Genomic DNA, 16,672 nt, shown 5'->3' on the forward strand with positions numbered 1-16,672 from the left:
ATATATATTAAAAAATAAAATATATATTAAAAATAAATTAAATTACATATATTTAATACATAGATATATAATAATTAATTTAATAATTAATTTTTTTATGTAAGTCATAATTTTTATTAAAGTGAATAAAATTTATAATATGTATTTAATTTTGATGTATTGTCAGCGTAAAATAGTTGTACACGTATATTCAATTACGTCACGCCATATCAGTAAAAATAACTATCTTTTATATTATCTGTATGAATGATCATAAAAAAAACGAATGTGATTATACGATTATATAAAATACTTTATACTGACAATATCAAAATTAAACTCTTTACAACATATCTAAAATGATCTTCACATGAAAATATAAATGCAAATATTAATATAGTTGGTTTAATATTGACCTTATATGAAACAAACAATGTCGTTGTATGTTGTGGCGAGTAGTATTCAAGAACTAAATAACAAAGATTCTAAACTCTGAAATGGACGCCTAATTTAAGTAACCAACCAACTCTTGGTTTGGCAGTGATTACTGATTAATAGAGTGGACCCATCTTAATTTGGAACCCGAAAAGAAGATTATTACAAATTTACAATCGATAATAACTGTTGAATCTTATTTCACTGAAATTAGATCCCTTTCCCGTTCTGTTCTGTGGTGTGTGTGACTGTACTATATAAGAGGCGTCTTCTTCCTACTCCTTTCAACAAACAACTCCAACTCCTCCTCTTTCCTTTCAATTCGGTGGCGTTCCAATCGCATCACGTTCATTCAGATCAGATCTCTTTCTTCAACTTCACGTTACAACCTAATTTCTGGTACGCCCCGTTTCCCTCACATTCTTCTCTGTCTATTTCTCTCCATCTCCCCCCTATTTTCCCGCTGTTTTTTCTGTGGCGTTTGAAATTCCCGGCAATTTGTTTATTTTACTCAGATTTGTTTCTGCGGGCGAGTGCGTGTGATTGTTGAATTGGAGCTGCTGGAAATGGCGGGTGAATCGCAGAATTGGGTGCTGATGGTGACTGCTCAGACACCAACCAACATTGCTGTGATCAAGTATTGGGGGAAGAGGGATGAAACCCTAATCTTACCGGTCAATGATAGCATCAGCGTCACTCTTGATCCCAGTCACCTCTGCACCACCACCACTGTTGCTGTGAGCCCCAGCTTCCAGAAAGATCGTATGTGGCTCAATGGCAAGGTAAAATTTGTTTCTAATGTTTGATTGGTTTTTATCATCGTGTTTGTACTCCACCTTTGTTTTCTGTTTAAATGTGTAATGGCGGTATAGGGAATTAACACATGCATGTTCATGTAATAAAAATGACTTTTTTGGTTAAAATGGGAGGAATAAATATGTATTTGTAACGTAGTAGATGAAGAAGTAATGCTGCGATTTACAGTTAACATTATGCACTCTAGACCTTTTGGTCATGTAGGATCTCGGATACCGTGTCATGAATCATTTCTTCTAAAAATTTAAGTCGTTATGTAGGTAGAGGCATATGAATTATTATATATCTAAGAACTGGTGTAATTATTTGATCCTTGAGGTCATGTTCCACTGCTTTGCTTGTCACTTTCAGACTCCTACAGGCTTTAGAGAATTGGCAATAACCGTGTATACAAAGAATTGTGTCGTCTGTCTTATTTAATCGTTTTGTTTAAAAAGAATAATTGGAAAGAAAAAGAGAGGACAAAAACACACGTATATAAATTAAGAAGTGGCAACAAAGGAGTGTTTTGGATGTGCCAAGATGTGAGTGTTGATAGTTGTCATTCTTTCTTTCAAATTTTGATTCGTGGAATTTGATTTTGCTGGTTAGTGTAGGAGATTGCTCTTTCTGGTGGAAGGTTCCAGAGCTGTTTAAGGGAGCTCCGAAAGCGTGCTTGTGATGTTGAGGATAAGAAAAAGGGTATTAAGATCTCGAAAGAGGATTGGAGCAAATTGCACTTACACATTGCTTCATACAACAACTTCCCAACTGCAGCTGGACTGGCTTCGTCAGCTGCGGGTCTTGCATGTCTTGGTAATACACATGTTTTTAAGTTCTAACAAACCCTAATGCACCTTCATTTTAATATAAGTGGGTGGTTTTCCATAACAACTTCCATTTTCTGTTATTAGTTTATTCCATTGGGAAGCTAATGAATGTCAAAGAAGATGAAAGTCAGCTATCAGCTATTGCAAGGTATTCTTTTATTATTTATGACTTTAAATATGCAAGGTGTTGTGTTTTGGTTTGGACACCCTGCACTTTGATTTGTCCTGGCAATCATGGAAACTGTTATTATATACAGGCAAGGATCAGGTAGTGCTTGTCGCAGCTTATTTGGGGGGTTCGTGAAGTGGATAATGGGAAAAGTAAGTTTTGAGTCCATTTTATCGTTTATGTTACACACAGCCTTGTTACTTGAGAATTGATGTGTCATTTCTGCTCCTTTCAAACATGTAGGAGGAAGATGGAAGTGATAGTCTTGCAGTTCAACTTGCTGATGAAAAACACTGGGATGATCTTGTTATTATTATTGCTGTCGTATGTGTCTACTTCCACTCTCTGTTATTGATATTGCCCAAAATTTGTACTTACTAGTTCCCCATTATTTACTAGTTTCTACTTTCTACAGTCATAATATTCTCAATACTATTATTTGGCTGCAATTGTTATCATATTGATTGTTTGTAGATTTTATATTTGATATTTTACTAACCTACATGAATCTAGGATGTAATAATAATAACAACACTAAATTTAGTAATATTGTGATACAATTTCCGAGATTTGCTTCCCAATGTGTTGAAATTTGAAGAGATGGCTTAACACTAGAATACCACCAAAGCCACCTTTCAACTTTCCCATGAGTGCTGTTCTTCAGTTCTGCCAAACATGGCATGACACCTATGTCTATTATAACAAAGGTTTTAAGACTCGGATACAGAGGGGTTTTAATCCTTTAGGTTGTGGAATGTGCTGGTGGTTAAGTAACATCTGTGAAGGAATTTCCTCATCTCAGAGCCATTTTATTTATCTTAATAGTTAATACTATGTGTTCGTCACATGTCATATTTTTCTCAACTTTCCATCTTATTCATTTATAGGTTAGTTCACGTCAGAAGGAAACCAGTAGCACCTCTGGAATGCGGGAGAGTGTTGAAACAAGTTTGCTTTTACAACATAGAGCAAAGGTACTTCTTTTCACCGCTTCAATTGTAATATTATTGCTTCAAAAAATAATGATAAAAACCTACTATCCAAACATATTTTGTCCACACTAAGACATTAATTTCTAGCACGTCGTTATTTGCTAACAACGGAATTTAGTTTCTGCTGTTTTTCTACCAATTTTGAAGCTTAAATGTAAACACTAGTTATTGATTATGAAAGCACAAATAACATTTTTGTGTGCCCCAAATTGGTATTCAATAGGAAATAGTGCCAAAGCGGATACTGCAAATGGAGGAAGCCATTAGGAATCGTGATTTTGCTTCCTTTTCACGGCTGACCTGTACTGATAGCAACCAGTTTCATGCTGTTTGCCTGGATACGTGGCCCCCTATATTTTACATGAATGATACTTCACATAGGTCTGATAATTTTGACTGTTGGATACCCAGGTCTATTTTATCAGAAAACTAGTGTGGCGCACTTAAGTATTGATTATGCTATTACATTTCAGGATAATCAGCATCATTGAAAAGTGGAACCGCTCAGAAGAATCTCCCCAGGTTTGAACTACTTTATTGTTCATATCCAAATTTGTTATAGTTGAAAGTTCTCCTCCATAGGACAAGTTTTATGCACTTTGTTTCACTTTTCCATTGGATCCGACCATACCAATTATTTTGGACAGAATTTATCAGATCCCTGACAAAAAAAAAGGAATTTATCAGATAAAAAATAGTGATCTTTGAATAGTTATTTTCTATTTGATGAGAGAGCGCTACTGCATGAATAAAAAGGAGGAAAAGAGAGAATTGTATGGGCTGATAACTTTTTGCAGTGACATTATGCCTCTGCACCAAAGTCATGCACAAACCCTGCATGCATAATATGTGCAAAAATACATGGCTTTTATGGTTTATTTGTATATACATTGCACCATGCCCCACATAAATAAACATACATTACAAATCTGGAGGTCTGTATTTATGGTGACCGCTTTGACTTGCAGGTAGCTTATACATTTGATGCTGGGCCAAATGCAGTCCTAATTGCGCGTAATAGACAAACTGCTGCCCTTTTACTTCAGAGGCTGTTATACTACTTCCCTCCAACTTCGGGTGACCTCGACAGGTGCTTTCTTAGTTTTATAAGTTGATGCTGTTTTATCATTTTTGTTGATCCTGAGTTCTTGAGATCCCAACAAAACTCTTCATTCCAGTTACATTATTGGCGACAAGTCCATTGCAAAAGATGCTGGGATAAATGGAATACAAGATGTGGAAGCTTTGCCACCACCTCCAGAAATTAAAGATAATATTCCATCACAAAAGTTCAAGGGGGATGTTAATTACTTCATATGCACCAGACCTGGGAGGGGACCCGTTTTGCTTTCTGATGAAAGTCAAGCTCTTCTCAACAGTGAGAATGGGCTTCCCAAGTGAGTTCATGGCAAGTATTCTTCACAAGGTGGATCTACTATTCATCAGGCTTCATTTTGTGGCTTTAATAGCCTCAAATATTTTGACGACAGACAGTAGCCGTTCCAGCATGATTTGTTCTTTCCTAGTTGGCAGTTACAGTTTATTTATGTACCTGTAATTCTTGTTTAAATTATAGTTAGGCTATTTTCTTAGAGAAAAATAAGGCTTGTCTCTCTCCTCTATTGGCACCATAAATTCATTTAGCTTGCAAACTAAATCCATCAGCTTTTTTGGTTAAACAATTTCCCTGCTTTTTTGTTATTTTGGTTAAGAGTTTCTTCCTCCCCCCTCTCTTTTCTTCCTTTATTTCCTTTTTTAAACGCACCCTTGATGAAAATGATACCCAAGTACCTTAGAATTTAGAAGTACTGATTATGATCTATGAGTTGATTTAAAACGTCATAAGGGCACGTGTATTTTTGAGAAAAGTAAATATTTTATTGGCCTTCTCTCTGTCATATCCATCGGATGCTTACTTTCAATTTAACATATCTGTAGCACAATATTTGTTAAGTTTACCCGGAATTATCTCTTTTTCTTTATTATAATTTTAAAAAAGGGATAAGGCAAATGCTATATTAAGGATCAATTAGAGAATTACAGGTCTAATACTGATCGGTGTTGATTAAGTATGTATTGAAGAAATATTTTAAAACAACTTTTTATTTCTTTTATCCAATGAGTAATGACAAAAAATTATGATGACAACCACCTAGTACAGAAGTAGTGATCCTTGATTGTTGCAGGGCAATGGCTATGGCAATAAGTAAACAGTAAAAGTAACAAAATTTCCATGGTCCACACCACCGCAAGTCATGCCTTGACAAAGCACTTTTCCATCGACACAATGAGTCTCTTCTAAAACTACAAAGTCCTTCCCTCCTTTGAGGACCCTTCACACTATACTATACTCTCACACCTTGTGCTTCCATGGCAAAACCAAAGCTTCACTTGTGGTCCTTTCTCTTCTTCTGCAGCATCTTGCACTGCACACTGTCACTAATCAACCCAGAGGATGAGTTAAGCTGGCTTGCCATGGAATCTGAAGATGTTAACTTGGTGCAAACCCGAAAAAGTTCTTGGAAGAAATGTGACTTTTCAGTTGGAAAATGGGTCTTTGATGAGTCTTACCCTCTCTATGATCCCAACTGTCCCTATCTCAGCACAGCAGTAACTTGTCAAAAGAATGGGAGGCCAGATTCTGACTATGAGAAGTGGAAGTGGAAGCCATTTGGCTGTTCCATCCCAAGGTTTTTATATGTTGTCAAATGATTTGTTAAATGCTTGCATGATCAAGATTGTGATGCATGTTTGGTAGCTAGTACAAAAGATAGGTTATTAAAGCTCAAACTTCAGTTACAAAGTAGAAAACTTAGCATATATTAGTTTGTAAATGAATCCTGCTTATATTGTTTTGCTTGTTAATGTGACATATCCTAAATCCTAACAGGTTTGATGCACTGAGATTTCTTGGAAAAATGAGGAGAAAGAGAATAATGCTGGTTGGTGATTCCATAATGAGAAACCAATGGGAATCTCTTGTTTGTTTAGTTCAAGGAGTTATCCCAACTGGTAGGAAAAAAGTGACCTATAATGGTCCTTCAATGGCTTTCCATGCCATGGTAAGATGATAATCAATAATATTCTCTTTTTTCCATCTAAAATTGAATGACCTCAGTTTTGTTTTTTGCTTACAGGATTTTGAGACATCAATTGAGTTCTTCTGGGCGCCACTCCTGGTAGAACTAAAGAAGGGAAATCAAAATAAAAGAGTTTTACATTTGGATATGATTGAAGACAATGCAAGGTACTGGAAAGGAGTTGATGTTCTGGTATTCGATTCGGCTCATTGGTGGACTCACTCCGGCGAATCAAGCTCGTAAGAAACCTTTCTCATCTTCTAGTCTTCTACTTAAATTCAGCATCATTTTCTTTTCCTCCAAGTTTCAATTTCTCAGTAAATTAACTTTCTGAGTCTTGATTAATTAAATACCAGATGGGATTATTACATGGAGGGAAATAGGATCATCACAAACATGAATCCTATGGTTGCCTATCATAAAGGACTTAGCACATGGGCAAGGTGGGTGGATCTGAATTTGGACCCCCAAAGAACCCGAGTCTTTTTTCGAAGCATGTCACCTAGACATAACAGGTACCATCTATCTTTATCTGCTGCAACTTACCTTGATTATGTCTTCCTAATTCAGAATGGAATTCATTCTTTGATCTTGCCTTATATGAAGGCAAAATGGATGGAAATGCTACAATCAGAGGCAGCCTATACAATCTTTTAGCCACATACATGTTCCTGAACCAGTGGTAGTGCTACAAGCAGTGCTGAAAAGAATGAGATTTCCAGTGTACCTGCAAGATATTACAACAATGACTGCATTCCGAAGAGATGGACATCCCTCGGTGTATAGAAAGGCGATTAGCGAAGAAATGAAGCAGAAACCAGGTACCGGCCTTTCCTCGGATTGCAGCCATTGGTGCCTCCCTGGGGTGCCTGACATTTGGAATGAAATGCTGAGTGCATTGGTTTAGCTATTAACTATAACAGTATAGCTGTGGAAAATGTAAAGTCAAGGTGTGGTGTTATCATTTGACAAGAACATGGTTGCTCAGGTGTTTGTTTAAGTTTAATGTTATTTGATTTATAACACTATGCTTGGATCTGTCATTTTGATTTCGGCAAGCTGCCAAATCACTTTTCCTTTGTGATATAAACCAAAGTTTATGAATATGGGAAAAGAAAGTCATGTCATATATTATTAGAAGCGCGAAGGAGAGCCTTGGAGCAACGGTTAAGTTGTCTCCATGTGACCTTAAGGTCACAGGTTCAAGTTGTGTAATCAATCACTGATTTAATTATCATGTTAGTCTGCCTACACTGGACCCTTTGGGGTGCGACTCTTCCCCGCATCCTGCGTTAACGTAGCATCGGCCGCGCCTTTATATTATTAAAAGGCATTAATGTATAATCTAATTTCTTTCTTACTAAACAAGCAACCTTAAGAAAAGATTGGTGTTTAAAGAATAATCTAATTTTATTTTGCACCACAAAGAGTAATCCACTCTTTCTCTTTCCCTTGGAATGTGTTAAGCACATAATCATGGCTTGTTTGGTTCTTCAACAAAAGCATGACACCTAGTTGCTCATGGGAGAGCAAAATGAGTGCAACAACCAAATGGGGGGCAAGAGGAGCATTTTAACAAAGAAGCTTTTGGAGAAGTGACAGCCTCCTTGAAATGATGCTGTTGAATCATAAAGGCAAAGCGCAGTAAACGGCAAAAGTAAAGGAACAGACATACAAAATATAACTCAACCAACTACTCCTTTGATTGCAAACTCACCAGTCATTAACTAATGTGTTGACTTTAAAATATGAAAAAGCAAAAGCAATTATACTAAATTAAGGTAGCTATAAATTCATGCTAAATGAAGATGGATCTTAAAGATGAAGTAGGCCCTTCAAATATTGGGATCAATTATCAAAATTAATAAAGTACAAATTAATCAAATAACTTCTCACTGATGGGAAATTAAAAATTTCAGCTAATGGTCATTAATGTTCTGCAATACATAAAAAATTCCACTGTGCATGATGTGATTACACCTTGATCATTCAATTTATCAGGCCTCAAAATTTTTTTTCTCATTAACAGAAAGAACATATCTAAGAAGAAAACTTCTTCTTCAACTTAGCAAGCTCCTTAGAATTCAATCCAAAAGCCTTCTCCAAAAGCTCCACCTTTATATCAGAACCAAAAACTGCATTTGGAATTCTCATCAAACCAGGATTCTGGCTATCAAAGCTTCCCAAAATAGTAGCAGGGCCATCTCCAACATTCAACTGAAAATGCAGCATTCCTCTTGGAAAAACCATTACCTCCCCTTTCTCCAGAACTTTGGCAAAAACCTTGTTCTTCGTGTCGACAAATCCTGAATAAATCTTCCCCTCCAGCACAAAAGCAACCTCTGTTGCTCTTGGATGGTAGTGAGGAACATTGATACCACCAACATCAAAATCTGCTCTCACAAATGACACCCCCAGTGTGTTCAAACCCGGAAACACATTTGAATTCACAGCCACAGAAGAAAAACCAGTTTTTTTGAAGTTCCCTGGAAACTTTATCCCAGAGAAGGTGAAATCTTCTATGGTTGCCGCGGACGAGTTCTTGCATTCGAAGACGTTTTCTGGTGATTTGGCTATGCAGAAGTCCATCACTGGATCTGGATCAGAAGCCATAGCAGCAATAATGAATACCAAAAGAAGTAACAGCACTGAAACTTCATTCAACATTTTCTTGGAATCTAAGTATCTAACTACCTCTTGTAGTACTAGTATCAAAGTTTAGATGATGATATCAAGAAAACATTGAATGTTATGTCTGAAATTTTCTACTCACTGATGGCTAAACTTAGCTTCACAACTTGCTTCATCAATCATTCAACTCCAATATTTATAGGAATTCATAGTTTGGTTGTCAATTTCTACTTTAAGAACCTTTGCTTTACCATAAAGTGAGGATTGCTTAGTGGACAGAAAATGACAGCATCCAACAACTCATTGTTTGCTACATTCATTGCTTTTTCCTTTGTTTTGTAAGCGAATTGGTCATCAAAAATGATACATGCACGTTAAAAATCACCTACCAAATCAACAACTATGTTAAAGAAGTGAACACTCCCCATTTATTAGATCAAACAACAGAAAACTCCTTGGTGGAATAGTGGTCCAAACTGAACGAAATTTTGTTTAAAATGCATCAGTTAAAGTAAAGCTTCAAAATTTTGTAGGGGTTGTCCACCAAAGCTTGCGTGCAGACCCATACAAATTGGATGCATAAAGTGACTTATTTTTTACTTAAAAAGAAAGATAGCTTTTAGGATTATTTGGTATAAAGTAGTTGGTCAACTTTGGTGTCTCGCACACATGGCAAATATCATAGAGCTCATTCCTTAAAGTTTGTCTCAGAGGCTCATACTCTGTCGTTCATAGACTTGCATGTGCAGAGCAATAGTAAGTTTGTAAGGAATACATTTTTCTTTATATAATTAAAAAGAAAATATTGTTTCACACTCTTAATTTTTTTTTCATTTTTACATTTTTTCATGTAATTGAAAATCAATCACGCTAGGTCTGAGGTGTATACCAAAAATCAGTTACTAAATCAGCTAACAACTTAAATTATATATTAAAATATAAAATATATATTAAAAATAAAATAAACAATACATGTAATTTTTACACAAAAATATAGTAGCTAATTTAACTTTCAGACAAAAACTAATAGGACTCAATAAAATTATTACTAAAATATGCATCTAAATTTAAAAAAAATGATAATGTCACTCTTAATTTTTGATGTCACATTTCACATGATAATGTTAATTTTTTTTTATTTGAGAAAATAAAATATGATCTCTTATATATATTTTATAAGTGAGACAAAAAATATTAAAAAGTTAAAAATCACACTTTACATCTTTATTTTAAAAAATTGAAAAGATTCATTCTCTTAAAATAGAAATGACATTATCCTTTCTCCTAAATTTAGAATCATTCACATCGTTTCTTTCATCAATTTATGAGAAAGGATAATGTCATTTTGATAAATAGTTTTTTTTTGGTGACTTAAAAGAAAATAAACAAAAACTAAGAAAGAAAAAAAAAGACAAGAAACTACTTAAGAAAGGCAGTCCCGCTGAATACTACTCTCAAACTCCTTCCAAGGCAATGGAAGCTCCACTTGGGGAGAAATAGTCCTCATTGCAGTCTTTGCCATGATGTGTGCTACTGTATTTGCATCTCTCAAGATCAACCGAAGATCAGCACGCCATTTCCAAGACATGATATCTCGGATTTTTAACACCAAAGGATCAGTAAACCCAGAGCAATCTTGTAAATTATTGACAATAGTAAAAGCCTCCACACAGTCTGTCTCACATATAATGTCTCTTTGTCCCGAGTCCCATGCTAAAAGAAAGCCTCTCCAAATAGCAAACAACTCTCCTTGCAAAATGCTACGACTCTCAATTGTTCCCAGACAGCCTCGTTGCCATCTTCCCTTCCAATCTCTGCTAACACAAGCAAAACCAACTCGAGCACCACTGCCAGGATAGCTAGCATCACAATTAATCTTAAAGGTACCCACTGAGGGGGGAATCCAAGAGCCACTAATGGTTGAGGGGATAGATAGTCGTTGCAACTCAAAAATATTTCGGAGCTCCTTTTCTAAGGACAAAGCCATACCAATCACCTTGTCTGTGGTCCAATGCTCGTGAGGATGAAAGATCTCGTTGTTTCTCGAACACCAAATCCACCAGAGACCAGAAAAGAATCTAAAGGGGCGCTGTTTGCTATTATGTAAGAACCAACTCATCAAATCCACTGGTTGATCGGAGATCCCTAAAGCTTGCCAAACAAGTTGGGCTTTTGGACAATCCCGAATACAATGTAAAACCGACTCCTGACTTGAGAAACATCGTGGACAGCTATCCGTGTGCGAAATGCCCCTTCTAAAACGAAATGCAGCAGTAGGAAGAGCCTCCCGAAGACATAGCCAGGCCAAAAATTTGTGCTTTTCCGGAACATGTTGACGCCAAAGCCAAAGCCAATTACCCCTATCCTCCCAACTAAACATCTTCTTACTGAGCCATAAATAACCACTATGAGCATCATAAACCTTTGAGGCCGCACCAGTCCAACACCAACCGACCTCTGAACCAGCTTGAACATCTGGGTTGTAAGAATTAATGTTGCTCTGCAGAGACTGATTCAGAGGAGAATAGATATTCTCAAGGTTCCACTGTCCAGATGACCAAAGGTCCAAGATCCTGAGATCTGAATCAGAAATGTGAACATAATCCATCTCCTGACACAGTCGCCCCTCTCTTCTCCATTTAGAAAACCAAAAGTTCTGTTCCAAATCCCCAATGCACCAACTAAAACCTTCCTTTAGGATATCCCAAGCTCGACATATACTCTTCCAAACATAAGATCCACTTCCTCGAGACCGACTAAAACAATCATCCTTAGAAGAATGGTATTTCTCCGTCAACAGTTGAACCCATAGCTTGTTGGGATGGTGAAAAAGTTGCCAAACTAGTTTTCCAAGAAGAGCAATATTGGCACAAAAAAGATCTCTAATTCCCAGACCTCCAAACTTCTTAGGAGTGACCAACACTTTCCAGTTAACTAGATTCAGGCCTCTACCATCAGCTTGACCCTTCCATAGAAAGTTTCGCATCATGGATTCTATCTTATTAGTTACCCCTTTAGGGAAGAGAGATACTTGCATGCGATAAGTAGGAATCGCAGTCACTACCGAGTTGAGCAAACAGAGTCTGCCTGCCTTATTAAGCAATCTTCCTTTCCAGCTGGCTAGCCTTCCCCGAATCTTGTCCAAAACATCGTTGAAAGTTGCGCGTGTCACCCGAGAGTGATTAAGGTTCACCCCTAAATACTTGCCCAAGTTTTGAACGAATCTGATGGAGGAGACTCCGGTGAAAATCTCTTTTCTTGTCGCTGAAACATTCCTGGAGCATAGCACTTTAGATTTTTCCACATTAACCTTCATCCCAGAGGCTTTGCAGAAATTTTCCAAAGCTACCATTACAGTTTGAACTTGCTGTTTTTCAGCTTTACAGAAAAGAAGCAAATCATCGGCAAACATCAAATGAGAAATTCTTGGACCCCCTCTAGAAACCGCAACTGGCTTCCACAAGCCCTTATCAACTTGCTGATTAATAGAACAGGACAATCTCTCCATACACAACACAAACAGATACGGTGATATAGGATCTCCTTGCCTAAGACCCCTGCTCGGAGTAAAGCTATTTAATCTATCCCCATTCCAGAGGATAGACAGTGAGGAAGCAGTGACACAATGCATAATCAGATTGACTGTCGGAGGAGGAAAGCCAAAACTCACCAGGGTTTGTTTCAGAAATCCCCAATCCACTCTATCGTACGCTTTCTCCAAATCAATCTTAAAGGCCAGGGTGCCTTTCTTTGACTTTGTCTTCTTCATGAAATGGAGAACCTCTTGTGCTACAATGATGTTGTCAGGGGTTCCTCTCCCCGGGATAAACCCTCCTTGAAGGGGCCCAATAATCTCTTTGAGATGGGGACGAAGTCTATTGACCAGGACCTTCGTTATAACTTTGTAAACCACATTACAGAGACTAATTGGTCGGAAATCCTTCATGGAAACCGGGTTTTCTACCTTCGGAATAAGAACCACAAGAGTTTCCATCATCCTTGGATCCATATCCAAACCAGAGAACGCATGACGAACCATAGTCCAAACATCAAAACCAACAATCTTCCAGTATTCTTTAAAGAAGAAAGCCTGAAACCCATCAGGGCCCGGCGCCTTAAAAGAATGCATACTGAAAACAGCCGACTTAACTTCTTCCAGAGTAACTGGCGCTGTGAGGCTACAACAGGCTTCATCATTCAGGGAAGGCAGTGGCACATCACCAAGACAACCTAAGTCTACATCCTCCGACTGGCAGAATAGGCGTTTATAGAAGGATTCAGCTTCCCTTCTAAGGACATCCGGGTCCGTTTCCCACACCCCATCTTGAAGAAAGAGACCATGAATCTTATTATGCTTTCTCCGCACAAGAGTCTGGACATGAATAGTTAAATGTGTCATTTTATTTTTATTAATTTTTTAAAATCGATAATACACTTCGTTCTCTCCACATAAAAGCCTCTTCATCATAGAATTGTCGAAAGATAATGCCTGCATTTTAATTTTTAAAAGCAGCCTATAAAATGATAAAAATATATTAGATCAAGAAAATAATGAAGAAAAAGTCAACTAAATACAGCCTTTCCTATGATAACTCAATTACAGTTCTAGAGTTCTGATGCTTCTGAGTTTGTTGTCCTCTTTCTTCTTCTGGTGTAGATTCTGTCTTATAAGTTATAACTGCCGTAAATTGATTGTTAAAGAATTTGAATCAAGAAACAGTACTGACACAGATAATGTAATGCCAATATAACAATGTATCTGACATCAAACATATCAATTTTATCTCCTCACGTAACCAATTTTTCTTGCAGCAGCACTTGTGAAAAACTCATAATCTTGTGTTGTATGCTATGCATAATCAAAGATAAAAAATTCAGGACGACGAGTCACCAGCGGTCTTGGCTTTTTCGCGTACCATTGTCTGGACAAATAGCTCTCCAGCCCTGTACGACGATCGAACCTGCAAAACATGTTACTGATCGGTTTAATGAAGACGATAACAAACCGTTAGAAGCACAACACATGCTGTTACATTCAAAGTGGAAGATTCTTATTGCTGTGAGTGACCTAGCACATGCATGTTAATCATACCAAAAGAAGGGTACAAGGAAATTCTGATGCATCTAAGAGCTTACCAGTGGCCCACTGGCTACATAACGAAAACCGATAGACTCCCCATACTCTTTCCAGAAAGCGAACTTCTCCGGTGTAACATACTCTTTGACAGTCAAGTGCAAGGGAGTCGGCTGCAACAATGACATCTTTCGAATCATCAATAGATCGCAATAATTGATCATTAAGGTGCATTGTCAGCCAAGCCAATCATAAAATACTCTCATAGATTTGGTAAAGCATGCTCCTTGCAACCCAAAAAATTATTGGATTGCGTGAAGGATTAGCATCACCAGTAAGCATGGGTGGAATTTTCAGATTCAAATTAAATCTATGAGAAGGAAATATGGACAGCACCAAAACATTTACATTGACTAACCTGCAAATACTGACCAAATGTCAGAATATCAACATCTATGGCCCTTAAATCAGCCATCACTTCTTTCACCTCATGATCAGTTTCTCCAAGGCCCAGCATTATAGAGGTTTTTGTTATCATTCCCTCTTTGCTATGTTTTGCATGCTTTAGAACTGACAAGCTTTGCTCATACCTACAACCACACTACATATATGAAACAGAAACTGAGCAGATGGTGATTCAGAGCAGAGAAAAGATCCGCCAACGGAAACAGACTGTAATTGTTTATTCATGTATAACCAAGTGACGATAAATTATTCAGTCAAATTATATTGTGAGCAGATATGCCAGAGAATGGAAGAAATTAAATACCAAACATATAGATAAATGTACAAGTATCAAGAACAGAATTTGAACTGATTTTCAGAGGTTCTTATACTAAGTTACAAGGATTTAAGGGTTAAATCTAGCCTAATCTTACTCATTATAACAGCTACATATTCTGTATATGGTAATATAATATATACACACACAGTGGATAATAGTTGTACACAAATGTAGGTTTTATATGGAAACAAAGGGTAGCAAACAAACAAGCAGCAAATTATTTAATGAAATCAAATCCATGTAATAGGCCATCATAAACAAATTTTGACATCATATATTGTTATCTTATATTCTTTTTGACCCTTTTATTTTAGTTTAAAAGAAACAAATAGTTGAAATTGTGAGAAGGCAGCTGGACCAGAAATGCAACATACCCAGCCCTAGGATCTCTAACAATTCTTTGAAGCCGTTTGACTGTCTCAATGTTGTGAGCAAAGACATCTAATCCAGAGTGAACCAGAGTTTCAACAGCTTTCAGATCACCCCGAAAATCAGAGGTTAAACACTCAACCATGATCTCAGGTTTGAGATTCTGCAAAAGCAATCGCAAAGTTAACTCTCAAACTTGCATGTATTTGCAATTTGCATTGTATGCTTTGTAAAATGCATCATGAGACAACAATCCAACATATCCTCGTACCTTCATAGCTTTAACAGTCTGAGCAAAATGCCCACTTCCTCCATCAGGTAGGTCATCACGGTCGACACTTGTTAGGACAATATAATCAACACTGCAAAAAAGGGTAACTCGAAATAAATTAACATGGAATAAGCTATAATAAATTACTACCAAAGAATATCTAAAGCACAAACCACTATAAGAAACTACACTTGTCAACAAAAATAGCACACATCAAATACTCACCCCCAACTAGCAACAGCCTTTGCAGTATTTTCTGGTTCCATAGGATCAGGAGGAGCAGGGTTTCTGCTAGTCTTGACAGCACAGAATCTACATCCACGGGTGCAAGTGTCCCCAAGAACCATGATTGTTGCAGTTGCAATACCATCCCCACCTCCATTCCAACACTGTCCATAAGAATAAAAAAACCAATAATTTAAATAATCACGTCAAATCAAGGCCAAAAAAAAAAAAAAAAAAACATCTTTTCATGTTTCCTAAAACAAAAATGAAGTCGGAAATGGAACCTCTCCAATGTTGGGGCACTGAGCTTCCTCGCAAACAGTGTTGAGCTTCAAATGGGACAAAGATTCCTTAATCTCTTGGAACCTTTCGCCTTGGGGAGCTCTCTGCCGCAGCCACAGTGGCTTCTTAACATTGGGGTCTCTGCCAGTGTAAGGGCCCAACCCACCAGGGTAGGACCCGCTCTTGCGCTCCGATTCCATCAGCTTTGGCGGGGCGGGAATCGACGCCGGCGACGGAGAAAGCGATGAATCCGTGGCGTCGCATCGAATCGGGTTGAGGAAACCGCAGCGTTTTCGGGATGTGGTGGGAAGTGGGGCGGAGAAAGAGATTGAAGAACGGTTGAAAAGCGACTGCTGAATCATTTGATAGTGTGATGAAAATGCGAATTTGAGAATCAAAAGTGAGGAAGGAAGTAGCGGTTAGAGTTGCGGAAAGCGGAGAAAACAAAGCATTCCATTGTTGAAGTTGGTCTCTCCGTCCCTCTTAAAATACAATATATATTTGATATTTCCCCAATTTTCATGCACTATTGGAAAGGGGAACTACCTAAAAATAATTAATTTTTTAAATTTATTATTTATGAAATCATCTAAATTCGTAAATATGATTAGATAATCCTGTAAAATTACCTTTTCGGTGCATAAAAATTAAAATCAAAATCAAATCTTTTTTTGTTTCCCACATTATCCCCCAACTCGACAAGTTAAGGATTAATTGCTTAAGTGAATAAGTGAGTTGACCACTCGACCAGCCCAA

General features: G+C 37.3%; 4 protein-coding genes across 4 annotated transcripts; 2 read left to right on the plus strand and 2 right to left on the minus strand.

Annotated features, from left to right (window-relative positions):
* Positions 1-399: 399 nt before the first annotated feature.
* LOC107618170 (GHMP kinase family protein) lies at positions 400-4,882 on the plus strand. The gene is made up of 11 exons (XM_016320150.3): positions 400-813; positions 930-1,196; positions 1,827-2,025; positions 2,124-2,187; positions 2,297-2,360; positions 2,452-2,532; positions 3,096-3,182; positions 3,424-3,581; positions 3,674-3,722; positions 4,169-4,290; positions 4,379-4,882. Exons 2-11 carry the CDS (start codon positions 981-983, stop codon positions 4,599-4,601), a joined length of 1,263 nt encoding a protein of 420 aa, XP_016175636.1. The 5' UTR covers positions 400-813; positions 930-980; the 3' UTR covers positions 4,602-4,882.
* Positions 4,883-5,385: 503 nt separating this feature from the next.
* Positions 5,386-7,384, plus strand: TBL36 (TRICHOME BIREFRINGENCE-LIKE 36). The gene is made up of 5 exons (XM_016320907.3): positions 5,386-5,890; positions 6,091-6,262; positions 6,338-6,519; positions 6,637-6,795; positions 6,887-7,384. The coding sequence occupies exons 1-5, from the start codon at positions 5,571-5,573 to the stop codon at positions 7,185-7,187; spliced, it is 1,134 nt and encodes a 377-aa protein (XP_016176393.1). The 5' UTR covers positions 5,386-5,570; the 3' UTR covers positions 7,188-7,384.
* Positions 7,385-8,145: 761 nt separating this feature from the next.
* LOC107618763 (germin-like protein subfamily 3 member 2) lies at positions 8,146-9,074 on the minus strand. Its single transcript, XM_016320908.3, has one exon. It carries the CDS (start codon positions 8,945-8,947, stop codon positions 8,321-8,323), a length of 627 nt encoding a protein of 208 aa, XP_016176394.1. The 5' UTR covers positions 8,948-9,074; the 3' UTR covers positions 8,146-8,320.
* Positions 9,075-13,428: 4,354 nt separating this feature from the next.
* LOC107619061 (Radical SAM superfamily protein) lies at positions 13,429-16,444 on the minus strand. The gene is made up of 7 exons (XM_016321268.3): positions 15,919-16,444; positions 15,635-15,798; positions 15,410-15,500; positions 15,144-15,301; positions 14,404-14,575; positions 14,048-14,158; positions 13,429-13,872 (listed from the first exon to the last, which is right to left on the minus strand). The coding sequence occupies exons 1-7, from the start codon at positions 16,276-16,278 to the stop codon at positions 13,786-13,788; spliced, it is 1,143 nt and encodes a 380-aa protein (XP_016176754.1). The 5' UTR covers positions 16,279-16,444; the 3' UTR covers positions 13,429-13,785.
* Positions 16,445-16,672: the final 228 nt, after the last annotated feature.

Source organism: Arachis ipaensis, chromosome B9, assembly GCF_059453495.1.
Source record: "Arachis ipaensis isolate K30076 ecotype BB chromosome B9, ASM5945349v1, whole genome shotgun sequence".
Lineage (NCBI taxonomy): Eukaryota > Viridiplantae > Streptophyta > Magnoliopsida > Fabales > Fabaceae > Arachis > Arachis ipaensis.